Genomic DNA, 15,782 nt, shown 5'->3' with positions numbered 1-15,782 from the left:
CCCCCCTCTTTCACATATACGTCCCTCGACGTGAGGCCATGTTTTTTTTTTCTACTTAACATATAGTCATATACCAATTTCTCGAATTGAGTAACATCATAGTAATATATTAATATGGCTATTCTCGAATTGAGTAACATCATAGTAATATATTAATATGGCTATTTCATTTAAAACTATATACTATTTTCTTTGTTAAATCAAATCATATTTTGACTCCAAAATTCACAATGTACAAGTCTAGATTTGTGTTCATAGGGTTTCAAATTAGAGAAATGATCATTAACTTCTTAATTTAATTCTAAGAAATACTTTATATCAAAACAATATAAATTTTAATTATAAGAAATCAAGCTGTTAAATATCACTATAGTATAAGCTTTCAAATCATTATGGGCAAATCACATATATTAAGAAGAATTAAGGGAGTAATGAACAAAACAAAAATACTTCAAAAATAAATAAAAATTCGAAAGTTTTCAAATCACCTCTTCTTTATTTGCGTGTTGTCCTTTTTCACAACGGTCGGATCACGGACTTTTTTACAAATATAACGGTTCAAAATTTAACGCCGTTAGGCTCCATCAAGCGTCTAACAAGTCAAACGACAAACGCCTACCGTAACGGCTCATTTATTTTTTATTTGTTTTTTAATCCTCCGAAAATTTCATATTTTAGCTCTTCGTTCTAATTTAACCTTTTATTTTTTTTGTTCTCTCAGAAGCGTCTTTATATTTTTTTCATTCTTCCATATTCATCTCTCTTCTTCTTCATCGGCGAAGATTAAAAACTAAACCACCACATCGCCTGAGAAAAAAAAGAAATTCAAATTCGAATTTGTATTTGAAATCGCGAGATTGCTTCAAGGAAATCGGAATCTAAACTCCTCGATCGGTACATTTCTTCGCCCAAAATTTTCTGGAGATTTAGAGACGCGTTTTTTGAGTTTTTGAATCTTCCATTTCTAATCGTAGTTTTTTTTCGAGGTTTATGCGTGATTTGTAGGATTAATTTGAGATTACGGATTTGTTTTTTTTTTGTTCAATGTTTTAGGGCGTGAATTTGTTAATTTGTAGATTGGATTTGATGATTTTGAGATTTAAGCTTTGTTTTGTGTGGATCGTTTTGTTTTTGACTTACTATGGCGGTTGATAGGGTTTTTGTTTCTCCGTTGATGCAGAGATAGATTAGGTTTTGGTTGCTTTACGAAATTATTTCAAGAAAAGGAGAGACGAAGAGGAGATGGATTCTAACAATTCGAAGAGAGGAAGCTCGGCGAAATCTCCATGTCAGACTCCGCGTTCGACTGAGAAGTCAAATCGAGATTTTCGAGTAGTTGACTCTAATTCAACAAACTCAAACTCGAATCCAGTTAGCAAGAATGAGAAAGAGAAGGGTGTGAATATACAAGTCATCGTTCGTTGCAGGTACATTTTGCATTAATTCCCTTTTTTGGCAGGACGGTTGTAAGAAGCTTCTTTTTTTTGGTATTTTAGTGTGCTAATAATCTTTACTCTCTGGTGGTTGGTTCTGTGAATTTTCAGACCGTTTAATTCTGAGGAGACTAGGTTACAAACACCTGCGGTACTTACCTGCAATGACCGCAAAAAGGAAGTGGCGGTAGCACAGAATATAGCTGGGAAGCAGATTGATAAAACGTTTTTGTTTGACAAGGTTTTTGTTCATCTCTTTACGTTTTTTGTTTTGTTTTTAAGTTTCTGAAAGATAGTCTCATGCTTAGTAATTTGTGAAATTTGTTAGGTTTTTGGGCCAACATCCCAACAAAAGGACCTGTATCATCAAGCAGTTTCTCCCATTGTTTTTGAGGTTCTTGATGGGTATAATTGCACCATCTTTGCATATGGGCAAACGGGAACTGGTAAGACATACACAATGGAAGGAGGAGCAAGGAAAAAGGTAACCCAACTAGTTCAAGAACATCATTTTTGAAGTATTTTCACTGATATGGTAAAGAATCCTCATTTGATGGAACCTGTTTCTTTTTCTTTCCAGAACGGTGAAATTCCTAGTGATGCAGGTGTTATCCCTAGAGCAGTTAAACAGATATTTGATATACTGGAAGCACAAAGTGCTGCTGAGTACAGTTTGAAAGTTTCTTTTCTTGAGCTCTACAATGAAGAACTGACAGACCTTTTAGCTCCTGAAGAAACAAAGTTTACGGATGATAAATCAAAGAAACCTCTGGCCCTTATGGAAGACGGCAAAGGTGGCGTTTTTGTGAGAGGTTTGGAAGAAGAAATAGTGTCTACTGCTGATGAGATTTATAAAGTGTTGGAGAAAGGATCAGCCAAGAGACGCACAGCAGAGACTCTTCTCAACAAGCAAAGTAGTAGATCTCATTCAATATTTTCGGTGACAATCCATATTAAGGAGTGTACTCCAGAGGGGGAAGAGATTGTCAAAAGCGGAAAGCTAAATCTTGTTGATCTTGCTGGTTCAGAGAATATTTCACGGTCTGGTGCTCGAGAGGTACACATAACATATAATAGATCCAACAGTAAAGAACCATGATTTTATCATTGACAGTATAGTAGTATGTCTTACATCATGATTTTACTAACATATATGAGATCACTATATTGCAGGGTAGAGCCAGGGAAGCTGGTGAGATCAACAAAAGTTTGCTCACACTTGGACGTGTCATAAATGCGTTGGTTGAACACTCTGGTCATATTCCATATAGGTAAGAGAAAGATTTTGACTTCACAGATCTCTGTCTGTAAGATTTGATACAATACAGGTTTCTAATCATACGATTATACGCATTTAAATTTCAGAGAAAGCAAGTTGACAAGATTATTAAGAGACTCTTTGGGAGGAAAAACAAAAACATGTGTAATTGCTACAGTGTCACCCTCTGTTCATTGCCTGGAAGAAACACTCAGCACACTTGATTATGCCCACCGTGCGAAACACATCAAAAATAAACCAGAGGTCTGTCAAACACTAATACATGAAATATGCTTCTTTTGTATTTCTGCCACTTTACTCATATAACACTTGTTCTGCTACAATCAGGTTAACCAGAAGATGATGAAATCAGCTATTATGAAAGACTTGTATTCTGAAATTGAACGTCTAAAGCAAGGTATATATTTTTGTCACATATTGAGGATCTCCTTTGCTTATCAAATACTTATAGTGAACCTCTTGGGTTAACTCTCTGTTCTTGACTGTATCAGAGGTCTATGCTACAAGGGAGAAAAATGGAATTTATATTCCTAAGGAGAGATATATTCAAGAAGAAGCCGAGAAAAAGGTGCTGTTCTTATCAAGGAATAAGTGCCACAATCATTTTACAATTTTAGATTATAGATTCAGAGTTCATTCTCTATCGGTTTCTGCAGGCTATGGCTGAAAAGATAGAGCAAATGGAAGTTGAGGGAGAAGCTAAAGACAAGGTGAGCTTGAAAGGATTATAGTGAACTTTTGTTTCTCTGTCCCTTTTGCTTGTAGGATTAAATTTTCAGTTGGTTCCTTACCGACTACCAAATATGCTGACAATTCTGATTGTTGAATATAGCAAATTGTTCAACTTCAAGAGCTGTACAACTCGGAACAGCTTGTAACTGCTGGACTGAGAGAGAAGCTTAGTAAGACTGAGGTATTACTAGTTCTTTTGTTCTGTGGCTTGTTGCCGAGCACAGTTCCATTTCCACTGACATGCATACCTTTTTATACTCTTTTCTTTCTCTGATTTCAGAAAAAACTCTGGGAAACGGAACAAGCATTGTTAGATCTGGAAGAGAAACATAGACAGGCCGTTGCAACAATTAAGGATAAAGAGTACTTGATATCCAATCTCCTTAAATCTGGTATGTTGGAAACAAGCTGAGTTTATTTCTCCTGTTCGTCGATATTTGAATAGTTGTATCTTTGAGATGATATCACAGGTTAACACCTTTTTCACATTTTCTCAGAGAAAACACTTGTTGACCGTGCTGTCGAGCTTCAGGCAGAGTTGGCAAATGCAGCATCCGATGTTTCCAACTTGTTCGCCAAAATAGGTGTGTATTGCTCTCTCTCTTCTCTTCCATTGTTGCCATCACATTCTGAAAACTAACTCAACTATCGTTTCCAGAGAGGAAGGACAAAATTGAAGACAGCAATAGATCGCTCATCCAAGAGTTCCAGTCACAACTGCTACGGCAACTTGAGCTCTTGAACAACAGTGTTGCAGGTTCAGTGAGCCAGCAGGAAAAACAATTGCAAGACATGGAAAAAGTTATGGCATCTTTCGTATCTGCAAAGACAGAGGTAGGTTACACAAGTTTCTAGCTTACCTTTTTAAACAGTGATGCCTATCTTCGGTTATGTTTACTCACACAATTAATCGTATTCTCTGCAGGCTACTGAAACACTACAGGGAAGTTTAGCACAGTTGAAGGAAAAGTACAATTCAGGCATCAAGTCTTTAGATGATATAGCAGGGAACTTAGATAAGTCTAGCCAATCGACTTTGAATTACTTGAACTCGGAAGTGACAAAACATTCTTGTGCACTGGAAGATGTAAGAAGTGAATCATCCTATAGCCTATTTATTATGAAGAACTAATATTCTTATGAGTGACTACTCTTGACCCTATGAACTGGTGTTTTGAATTAGATGTTTAAAGGATTTACATCAGAGGCGTATGCACTACTTGAAGGGCTTCAAGGTAGCCTTCACAACCAAGAGGAGAAGCTCTCTGCATTTACACAGCAACAGCGCGATTTGCATTCCCGTTCAATGGAGTCTGCTAAATCGGTCTCCACTGTGATGTTAGACTTCTTCAAGACTCTAGACACTCATTCCACTAAGCTGACAAAGCTAGCAGAAGATGCTCAAAACGTCAATGAGCAGAAATTATCTGCATTCACTAAGAAATTTGAGGTAAGTTTTTCGCTACTCCTTCTCTAATTCTAGATACTCAGCTTCTCTTATGCTAGATTTATAGGATATTGTTTTATATTTCAGGAATCCATTGCAAATGAAGAAAAACAAATGCTTGAAAAGGTGGCGGAGTTACTAGCGAGTTCAAACGCTAGGAAGAAGGAATTGGTTCAGATGGCTGTGCAGGATATTCGCGACGGATCATCATCCCAAACCGGAGCATTACAGCAAGAAATGTCTGCAATGAAAGATTCAGCTTCGTCAGTTAAAGTCCAATGGAACGCTCACATGAGCCAAGTGGAATCTCATCATCTCGATAACGTTTCCGCAGTTGAGGTTGCAAAGGAAGATATGCAAAACATGCTTCTTAAATGGTATTATTCACTTTCTATTCGATTCAACCCAAAACAAATTCAATTACTTTGTTGTGCCAGTATTAATTCTTTGAGTCCATCATTGTTTTTCATAGCCTGGAGAATTCCAGAATCGGAACTCAACAATGGAAGACCGCTCAAGAATCTTTGGTTGATCTAGAGAAGAGGAATGTTGCATCCGCGGATTCTATCATCCGGTAATGCACCTTACTATGCTTCCTTGCAAATATTTTTTTATATACATTATCCAAAATTCAAACTGATCTTTCTTTATGTGAATGATAAAACCAGAGGAGCCATAGAAAACAATGAGAAACTACGAGCGCAGTTTTCTTCTGCGGTCGCAACCACATTAAGCGATGTCGAGTCTGCAAACAGCGATATCATCTCATCCATTGACCGTAAGTCTAATTCAGTTCAAAGATCCATTCATATATATAAACAATCTATCTTCTTATATATTTGATTCTATTATTTCAAATTCGCAGAATCTTTACAACTCGATAAAGACGCATCAGCGGATGTTAATTCCACAATCGCTCCTTGTTCTGAAAACTTGAAAGAACTAAGAAGTCACCATGATGGGAACGTCGTAGACATCAAAGAAAAGACAGGAAAATGTCTTGGTCACGAGTACAAGGTAACACGTTCTGTTCATTTTTTATTTTAATCATATAACATGATTGAATCTGAACAAAATTGTTTATTAATCACATTATCTAATATACTGGACAAAATTAAATAAACAGGTGGATGAAGCAACAAGCTCAACGCCAAGGAAGAGAGAGTACAACATTCCAACGGTAGGATCAATAGAAGAACTGAAAACGCCGTCGTTTGAGGAATTGTTGAAAGCGTTTCACGATTCCTCAAAGTCGCCCAAACAGATGCTGCAGCAATCTAACGGAGATGCTAAACACCTTAGTAGTAACGGTCGACCACCGTTAACGGCCATCAACTAAAAAAAAAGATACGTTTTGTTGTGTTCGAGTTCCGTGAAATTTATGTAGTAACACGGTAACAAGAGTGTATAGAACGATCAGATCTCTCCGTTTTTTGTTTTTGTTTTTGAACTCACTGTCTTAGCTATATTTTACAATTTTTCTCATGGTAGAGATATTTGATTGTATTATTAACACTTCGAAAGAATCATTTCAGCAGAAAGATAGGATCGTATAGTTATTATTTGTTCTTCTATGTGTTCTTTACAGTGAGATGCCTCTCCCTTATTCTGTTACCGTGAGAGACCTTTGTTGGTTCACCACCAGCTTCACCATATATAGCTAGGGGTGTCAATCGGGCTGGCTTGGCCCGGCCCGGCCCGGTCCGAAACCTGTAAAGCCCGCATATGTTTAAGTCCGGCCCGGCCCGAAATATTCCTAGCCTATATTTTAAAGCCCGAGCCCGGCCCTAACAGGGCTACATGGCTTTCGGGCTTTTTCGGGTTTATCTTACCGATCAAAAATTCTAACTTATAAGCCTTAAAAAGCAGTGTTTGAAGGTGCAATATAAAACAAATCAATCAAAAATTTAATAACTCATCTATATTCACTACAACCAATTTAATTTAATAGAAAAGGTTTAAAACTAAATAAAATTTTGATTACTTTAACCAAATAAACCAATACTAGGTTCGGACCCGCACATACGTGCGGGGTTATGTTTATAAACTAATTTATTTTAGTAGTCATAATCAAACTCATACTAATTGAGATTTTAGTCTGATTTTTTTGGTTTAATTTATTAATGTTTGAAAATTTAAAATAATAATGGGTTCACCAATATTTTAAAATTTGGAACAACATAATGGTTGGACTGATAACAAACTAAATCAGATAAATGATTGGTTAGATTCTATTAAATTAGTGAACTATCAAATCAAATATATAACCGCTAACAACGATGAAAACTCGTTTGAGACAAATACAAATATTTAGGGGTGGACGTAATTCTCTTTCCGTTTTATCATGTTCCATCATGTCCTACACCCGTTCTCAAATTTCCGTTGCATAAAAGAAAACATTCTCAATATGGGACCAATTTGTATTTTCGATCAAAAACATACATTCTCAATAGATATGTAATTTTCTTGTTTTGTAGATGCTATGTCAATTGGATGAACACCCGTTCATACCACAATCCTCCCTTATATACAATCTCTAGGTAAAAAATGTATGCTGTCGAAAAAAGTCTTGATTTGTATATGCTTATGTACACGATTGAAAATTATAAATTTAACAATTCATAAGAATAATAAATGATAAACAGGACATAAAACATAGTATTGGTGAACTAAAAAAAAGAATATAGTAGATGTTAGCAAAGTATATGCATATATGCAAACTTAAATACAGAGACATATACATTTTTTTTTTTTGCAGAAACAAAGAGATAGAACAATAGTGTTAGAGTGGTGTATATGATATGTGAATGTTAAATCGATTACTCTATTTATAGGCTGGAAAGAGTTAGCTAAACATTTTTTACTTTTACGTTTAAAATAACAAAAATCTATTAAAAAAATCTTTTAAAAGCTTATTTATTTTTCAGTTAATGCATATACAATATGTTTGAATCTATATGGATGATTAGATTTGGATAATGAATTAATTGTCTAGATTTTGCAAGTCCTATTAAACCGATGAGAGTATATATATAAAGTTAGTTTTAGAAATAATCCCTTAATTTTAGATATTTGGTAAACTAATTACTGATTTATTTCAAGATTTCTTAAAATAAATCATCTGTTTAAATTAAAGTTAAGTTATTTTCATATTACTATTAAAAATTAATTAGATACAGTTGTTATGGAAATCTTGTTAAATGATAAGTTTTATTAATTGCAAAACTCTCTTATTATTTTATAAAATTCTAATAACTATATAAATTCAAGGAATTGTTAATAGAAATAATTTTGTTTTATTATAATATTTAAAATTTTCATTTTGTAATCTTATTGGCTGTAATTTTTTTAGAGTGACGGTATGTCAAATATTTAAATTTGTTATTTGTAATTAATATAATTTCATAAAATATAGGAATGTATCTTTTATAGTTAATATAGTTTCCTAAAATATTGGAAAAGTCATTTATTTCTTTAGTAATTGTTACCATTTTTTTAGGGAAATTTACTTATGAAAGAGTTAATCATTTATTTCTTTTATAATTGTTACCACTGGTTTAGGAAAGTTTAATTTTTTTTAGTTTAATTATGTAGGCAAGTTGGTCTGTTTGGCAACATGGATATATGTCATGTTTTTGTTTTTTTTTATCCCTAAGTGTACTTCCCATTTAATAGTATAGATATAATTCATATAAAATATCATTAATAAAAATTTTAAAGTATTAAGTATGGTTATTAAGTAAATATGAAAACTAGGATTAAAGTTTAAAACTTTATTTACAATAAATTGTTAATCAAATATTACAATCAAACAAAAATGTTAACAAAAAAGTACAAATATATTTGTTAAAGAGCTTTTCGGGCTGATCCGAGCCCGGTCGGACTAAGCCCGAAAAACCCTATAGCCCAAACGGGCTGAGCCTGAAAGGCCCGATTTTTTCTGGACATATATATTAAAGCCCGAGCCCTGTGTTTTTCAGAGCCGGACCGGGCCAGCCCGCGGGCTTTGGTCCTAATTGACATGCCTATATATAGCTTTGTTCTAACTTATAACATGTATACGTTGAAATATTCATAGTCTAAAATTCTAAAATACACCTTTATAGCTCATTTACACATTTTTCCAAAACACGACACTTGTGACTTCACTCTGAATCACTGGTTACTATAGTCATTTTCCTAATGACAGAGTATAAGAGATGATGATGGCCTACCCCCACTAATTCTTAACTATTTTTATATTGGTCAAAATAATTCTCTTTAGCAATTCCCTTCAAAATATACAGCAATCTGCCAAATCCAAAAGAGAGCTGATAAATCAACCTAACTAACCCACTTACACATCTACAAGCGCTAGCTAGGACTGATGGTGGTTTGTTATTTATGACACAATCCTTTAAGATATTTTACAACTTTATTCAATATAATCACAAATCAGTAATCACACACTCACCAATCACCAATCACCATCACCAACTTTATTAGATACTCGTATTCCCATATATTGAATTTAATCGATTGTTTCAGTAAACTATAGTTTCATCGGATCATATATATATATATATATATATATATATATATATATATTTTTTNTTTGTTTTTTTGGACAAAATCGGATCATATATAATGCATGTGTTTTCATATAATACACAAACACAGAAGTTCTAAGTTTAATCAAGAAATAAACCCACAATACATTTCATTAGCCCATATTTTCCTTTTTTTTTCTTTTTTTTTTTATAACTCATGAGTGATCCTAATTATTTCCTAAATCCAAAGACTAATTTTCCGGAACCGGGAGAAACCATGTTAAATTTCGAACCTCCATACCCAATGCTACTAATACTTTCTCTTATTTCACTACAGTCATACTAATACTTTTATTATTTCTTTTGTAAAACACTCATATATACTAGAATCATCAAATCATGTGTTTATGTATATGATGGATATATACACGGAAATTATTAATAATGATGTGAAGTTCTAATTTTCTTAATTAACAGAAGGCAACAAAACTTTGTAATCACTTTTAACTTATACTTATTATTATGATGAGAAAATAAAAGAGAAAAAGGAGAGAATCATGGTACACATCAAAAGAAAGGTGACCACATCAAAATAAAGAGTGAAGTTACACATTAGACAAAGGAGATCTTTCTCACTGTCTAGTCCTAAAGACAATAGCCTACACATGCATGCATGCATGCATGCAATTACAGAAACCAAGACACCCATTTTAACAACTCATAATAACTCCCAACCCCATCAAAGATCTTACAAAAAAAAAAAAAAACTTTTAACAAAATTAATTAAAACTACCCACTAGTTCTACTGCATGCGGAGATAGAGACATATGAAAGGAGAGATAGAGAGAGGTGTAGTTATTCAACGAATTGTATCCAACGGCTATTACTTTACCCTCAAGTACACGTGTTTTCTTCTTACCCTTTGACACATCATACAGTACTGATACATGAATGAAACACCTGCAGAATCTCTTTTGTATTTGTTGTCTTTTCTTTAAATTTTGGTACTGTCTTGCTTTGAGTTGATGGATGAGATTGGGAAAAGTTCAAGGGTTTTCAATGGTATCTTTGCACTGCTCATCATCATGTTACAACATGGAATGGGTGATGTTGATGTTGATGATGATGAGGGATATGATGGTCGTGGGCCCATATCCATCATCATCATCCAATCTCGACCGTACGATGAGTTTGGACCCGTGATTGGTTTATGCATCAACATCTCTTCAGCTCCACTTTTGGTGCAATAATATTCATTCATCACTTTGTTTTGAGCTTCTCCTCCATTTCCCTATATTTTCCATAAAAATGCATCTAACAATGATCAAAGTACAATATTTTAAAAGAGAAACAAAAAATATTAACAAGTTCATATTCTCCTAAAAAAAAAAGGAGTATTCTCACTTGAGACTTGCAAAATTTTCATGTAAAACTTTTAAATTAAACAAGATATGTATGGTATTGTAATCAAGCATAGAGTAGGTTCAAACCTTTGAAAGGCCGATTTTTATCAGAACATTTGCATCAAAATTTAACTATATAAGAATAAATCTTAACAACAAAAAAGGCATACAATTAGAAATACATACCGGATGAGGAAGACACATGGGAGAAGCGTGAGAGCAGCAGGTGAAAGACATATGATCATATGGGCGATGATGATGGTAAGGATTATGATGATCAATGATATTACTATTATTATCTGGTTGAGACATAATCATCGGTGATATTGGTTTTGGTTTGATTTGTTGAAGTTGGAGTTGAAGTTGATGTTGTTGTTGATGAAGTTGCTTGGCTAGCTTCTTCCTCAGCTTCTGTCTATCTCTAGCCTTATGGTTCTGAAACCAATAAAAGACGTTTTTACCCTCGATCCGACCATAGAACGCCAAGTGAGCTGTGATCTGTTGTATCTGAACCGCATTCGGAGTCCGTATACCGCTCCGGTACATCTCTTCCAAGATCATCAGTTGCTCCGGCGTCGGACACCACCTCGTTGAAGCCACAGGACTCATATTATTACTTTTGTTTAGACAAATATTGATATGCTATCTTCACACTCACACTTAGGGTTACATATATATAGAGAGAATGAGATGTGCGTGTGTGGATGTTTATATGGTTGGAGAAAAAATGGTAAAAGTTATAAATAATACTATTAAAGTGCATTGGGAAAGGGACGCAAGAGAGGGAAGGGTTAGACAGAAAATAAACATAAAGAAAGAAGATTGTACTATATTGTTTTTTATGTTTTACACTGAAACCGGCCCATCCCATATGCTCCAAATTAATACGTACTCTCTGTAAATTTTGAATATAATTTATAAAGGAATATATTTTTTTGGAATAACTATAGTTTTCACCTATCAAAGTTTATTTTGTCGGGAGTTTTCACTTTTTTATACAGTAGTATATATTAATACATGCAGAAGAGATTTATATACCATATATCACATAATGAGAACTATATCTTATTTCAAAACCCTTTGCAAATAATTTAAACATCATTGGTTTCAAATATAACGAAACGTTAGATATATAAGCGGATCCTATATAATCACTTCTTTTGTAGAATAGTTTGTGACATTCTTTAATTAATAATTAATATGCCAACTTAAGAGGATAGAGAAAAGAGAGAAGAGGTACAAAAATCAAAGAGAAACAATGAAGGTGCATGGGTTCTCGAGGTGGATCATTCAATAGGTTCTTTTTTTTAAAAAATATGTACAATTCTCTCATACAATTAATTAAGACATTGACACATCCGTCTGTGTAAACATAAAAACCACAGTCTTATTAGTATTTTTACATTTATTTTGTGCAGAAAGATAAAAACATCATACAAGACAAAGAAAAACGCCAGTACTCATTAACAAATGATAAAACTACATTTTTGTGGTTTATAGATATTATCACTAAAATATGATCAATCATATCAAGACCTAGAATAGATAAATATGTATATATCTGTGTGAATTTGCATGTATGATGCAGAGAGAGAGGATGAAAGGAGAATGAGGAGAAACTTAAATGATTATGTCATAATTACTTTATTATGATTTACTTCTCTCAACAGGATGACGTTGACACATCATACTAAAAGAAAAATAAAATGGGTAAATTTTCTCCAATCTTTACATGGACAGACAAGTTAGTAAATTGGGTAACAACAATGTGAAATGAAAACATACACGTTCTATGTATTAATTATGTTTTCGTGATTTACATACACATTGTATAATTTAATCACAAGTACATTTAATTTTATTTTACATACCATATTATGTAAGAGTTGACATGTATTAATTTAACAGATTTTGTTACATAAAATTTTGCTTCAAATATCACATCACAGCATAGAATTGTCTGTTTAGAATCTCCAGAAAACTGAGCATTTTGACTTTAACGTCTGCATGCAAAAACATTGCATGCATTAGCATTCGCACCTATTATTAGTTGTCTATAGGCTCTAAAGCCCTGTCTCTGCCCCTCTGTCAACATTCTTGATTCTGGATATTCATTTTTTTTGGGGCCTTAAAGGATATTTATGTTCTCATCTTGAAATTCCAAATTTTAATTTCTACGCAAATAACATTTCAATCAAATAAAAAAACTAATTAGTTTATACTTTGATTTGGTTGGCTTGGTGAAGAAAAGTTTCAGGTCGGTAAATGCACACATTATAACTTGAATGTTATGTTTCCATGATTCCATTCATGTAACTAAAATCTAATTTAATTTCTTGGACGGATATATATATGGTAACGAAACACCATAGTTAGTTAGTTAAGTACTAGTTTAGGTTTACTCGTTCCGGACTTCATAACGAATTATCCAAAAGAAACATACAATATTGTTTATCAAAATCTAAAATATGTTATATTCTTAATGAATTCATATACCATGAAGGTGTGTACATACACTAGAAGACATTCAAAAACTCACAAGGTTTTGAGCTGATCTTGCATAGCCAGCCCTTGCAGAACTTTTTTGTTCGAACACGTGATACCAATATAATCTTACTAATGACTCCGTCCCTCTGTCTTTATTAATCAATTTTCTAGGAAAAACTTCTGTTTGAAAAACATATATAGTTTTTGAGGTTTTTAATTATCTATTAGTTTTTATTGATAAACTGTAAACTTCAAAAAAAAAAATACAGTATATACTGTTGGTTTAGATTTACTGAAAAACTTAAATCACAAAATAATGCATTTCTGATTAAATTTTAGTAAATATTCTTAATATGAGTCAAAATAAGTTAATTAATTAGAAACAAAGAGAGTATAAAATTAGTAATATTAATTTAAAAATGTTTACACTAATATTATGTTAGATTACCATGTATACATTCCTTATTGGATAAATTTTTTGCTCTTTTTTTTTCTTTTTGTAAAAAATACTAAGAGACAAGACTATAAATGCATGCATGCAGACAAATTGCAATTTGCCTCTGCATTTCCTTTTAACAGTACTGTCTCTTTTTCAATTCTATTTTCTCTATAGATTAAAAAAAAAAATGTTGTATTCATTCACATAAATGCGTAGTGTTCTGTCAACATTCTTATTAAATCCTAAACTGTTGGTAAAATACCAAACAGCTCTTTTGCTGTTTCGCATTTCCTCTCTTTTGTCCCCATTTGTCTCTTTTTCAAACTAAAAATTCTATGAGTACACTTTATTGCACGATGATGCTTGTACGTATGCTTCCGTCTTTTTTTAATTTCATTCACGTACACACGTACGTGCATATACATTGAATCATATACTAGAACTAATCTGTAAACTAGTTAAGATTCGTAAACCTACAACAACGACGTACCAATAGATGAAGTAACTGCGAAGTTGGACCATATAAATTATCTCAAAAAGAATGTCAAACTCAATTTTTTCAAGTTACTATACTTCAAGAAAACATAACCATTTCGGTTCCATTTTTGAGATACAATCACATATATTCGACTGAAAATATACTAAAATTTCATATTTAGCGAAATTCATTACATTGTTGATCATTTACAAAGTTTTCGTAAACAAATACTTGTTATCAAGAAGTTTTATGTAATTTTACTGCGTTTATCTGTTCACAAAAAAAAAAACTTATATATCATTTGGATAGTACAATTTCTAAAGTCTTGATTCGATAGCTACGTCTTGAATTTGAAATATTGCTTACATACATACATAGTCCCGTCTCAAAAAAAAATTTGTCCCTAAGCGTATAGATTTTTTTGGACCTTTTTCAATATAAAATTTTTTTTCCTTTTTCTTGGACTCCAAATGCTTAAGCTTTTCCCAAAAAAAAATTTTTGTCCCATGGCATCCGTTCCTCTCGCCCTAGCTTTAACCCGGACCTGCATACATATGTGATGGTAAAATTCTATAAGAATCATGATAAATAATTAAATAGACTTAAAATTTTAATATTTCAATTTAAGGAATTTGAAAAGCTTTCTTTAAGAAAATTGATATGTATACATGAAAACGAAAGTTAAATAATTTTGGTTCCAAGACATTTCATTCTTGTCGAGGTCTTAATGTTAATTTTCAGCTAAAAATATTGAGTTATGATTATAAGCGACGTGTCAGTGTGCAAGTCAACTTTGCCTAAAAAATTTGAGATTCCAATATCAAAACTAAACTATATCTTCTGGATAAACGATAGAGGCCTTAACATCCCAAGTCCGTTGAAGTTAATGAATGTGATACACGTTCTAATTAGTTGCATATATATTTACACATTTCTAACAGTGACCGTTCAATAGATTATTTTTGTCCATCAATATGTACATCATGTATGTGATTCTTTTTCATCTTAGAAGAGGACTCACATCACAGAAGCCTGGAGGTGTCACACCAAACATTTTAAATATAGATTGGTGTAAGTGTATCCAAAAATTTTATCTATGTTTTGGATATAATTTATTTTTATGGTTTTGTATTTCAGATTTTGATGTGTAACTAAAAATGTTGTGTGTCTTAATTAGTATGTAAAATTGAGAAATTACCGTGTATGAACTTAAATAGTTTATATTTCTAACATGAAGATTGTAGCATTTTGAACAAGTACGTTCATAAAAATACAATTAATAAAAATTCAATCGTAAAACAACAGTTGAATCCAAAATATGACACGTTACAGAAATAAGATATTAGATATGATTAGTTAATTAACAAAATACAAAAAGGTTAAGCTAGAAGAAGAAAAAAAAACATACAAAAAAACTATTAAAAAAAAAGAGAGAGAGATGATTTGACGAGTGACTGATCAAAATATGGCAGACACTGTCCGTACCTTTCTTTTCTAAGTTCTGAAATTGCTGACTTTTCTGTTCTTTCTTTCTTTTCTCCTCCCATACACAATT

The 15,782-nt window shown here is 32.7% G+C and overlaps 2 protein-coding genes across 2 annotated transcripts; one reads left to right on the top strand and one right to left on the bottom strand.

Moving 5' to 3' along the window:
- LOC104786854 (kinesin-like protein KIN-5A) lies at positions 704–6,450 on the top strand. The gene is made up of 21 exons (XM_010512309.1): positions 704–894; positions 1,181–1,427; positions 1,545–1,674; positions 1,762–1,917; positions 2,014–2,490; positions 2,607–2,704; positions 2,799–2,955; positions 3,040–3,109; positions 3,204–3,280; positions 3,369–3,422; positions 3,545–3,625; positions 3,725–3,836; positions 3,942–4,028; positions 4,103–4,278; positions 4,370–4,531; positions 4,628–4,894; positions 4,979–5,268; positions 5,364–5,465; positions 5,560–5,669; positions 5,757–5,908; positions 6,018–6,450. Exons 2-21 carry the CDS (start codon positions 1,243–1,245, stop codon positions 6,228–6,230), a joined length of 3,156 nt encoding a protein of 1,051 aa, XP_010510611.1. The 5' UTR covers positions 704–894; positions 1,181–1,242; the 3' UTR covers positions 6,231–6,450.
- On the bottom strand, positions 10,033–11,432 carry LOC104786853 (WUSCHEL-related homeobox 3-like). Its single transcript, XM_010512308.2, has 2 exons — positions 11,010–11,432; positions 10,033–10,711 (listed from the first exon to the last, which is right to left on the bottom strand). The coding sequence occupies exons 1-2, from the start codon at positions 11,430–11,432 to the stop codon at positions 10,415–10,417; spliced, it is 720 nt and encodes a 239-aa protein (XP_010510610.1). The 3' UTR covers positions 10,033–10,414.

Source organism: Camelina sativa, chromosome 5, assembly GCF_000633955.1.
Source record: "Camelina sativa cultivar DH55 chromosome 5, Cs, whole genome shotgun sequence".
In the NCBI taxonomy this organism is placed as follows: Eukaryota; Viridiplantae; Streptophyta; class Magnoliopsida; order Brassicales; family Brassicaceae; genus Camelina; species Camelina sativa.
This window is presented reverse-complemented; position numbering and strand designations above follow the sequence as displayed.

Coding starts and splice junctions, on each gene's coding strand:
- LOC104786854 (XM_010512309.1), top strand. CDS start 1,243: ATGGATTCTAACAATTCGAAGAGAGGAAGCTCGGCGAAATCTCCATGT. Junction 2,491..2,606: donor CACGGTCTGGTGCTCGAGAG/GTACACATAACA, acceptor ACTATATTGCAG/GGTAGAGCCAGGGAAGCTGG. Junction 4,532..4,627: donor ATTCTTGTGCACTGGAAGAT/GTAAGAAGTGAA, acceptor GTTTTGAATTAG/ATGTTTAAAGGATTTACATC.
- LOC104786853 (XM_010512308.2), bottom strand. CDS start 11,432: ATGAGTCCTGTGGCTTCAACGAGGTGGTGTCCGACGCCGGAGCAACTG. Junction 10,712..11,009: donor CCATGTGTCTTCCTCATCCG/GTATGTATTTCT, acceptor TGGAAAATATAG/GGAAATGGAGGAGAAGCTCA.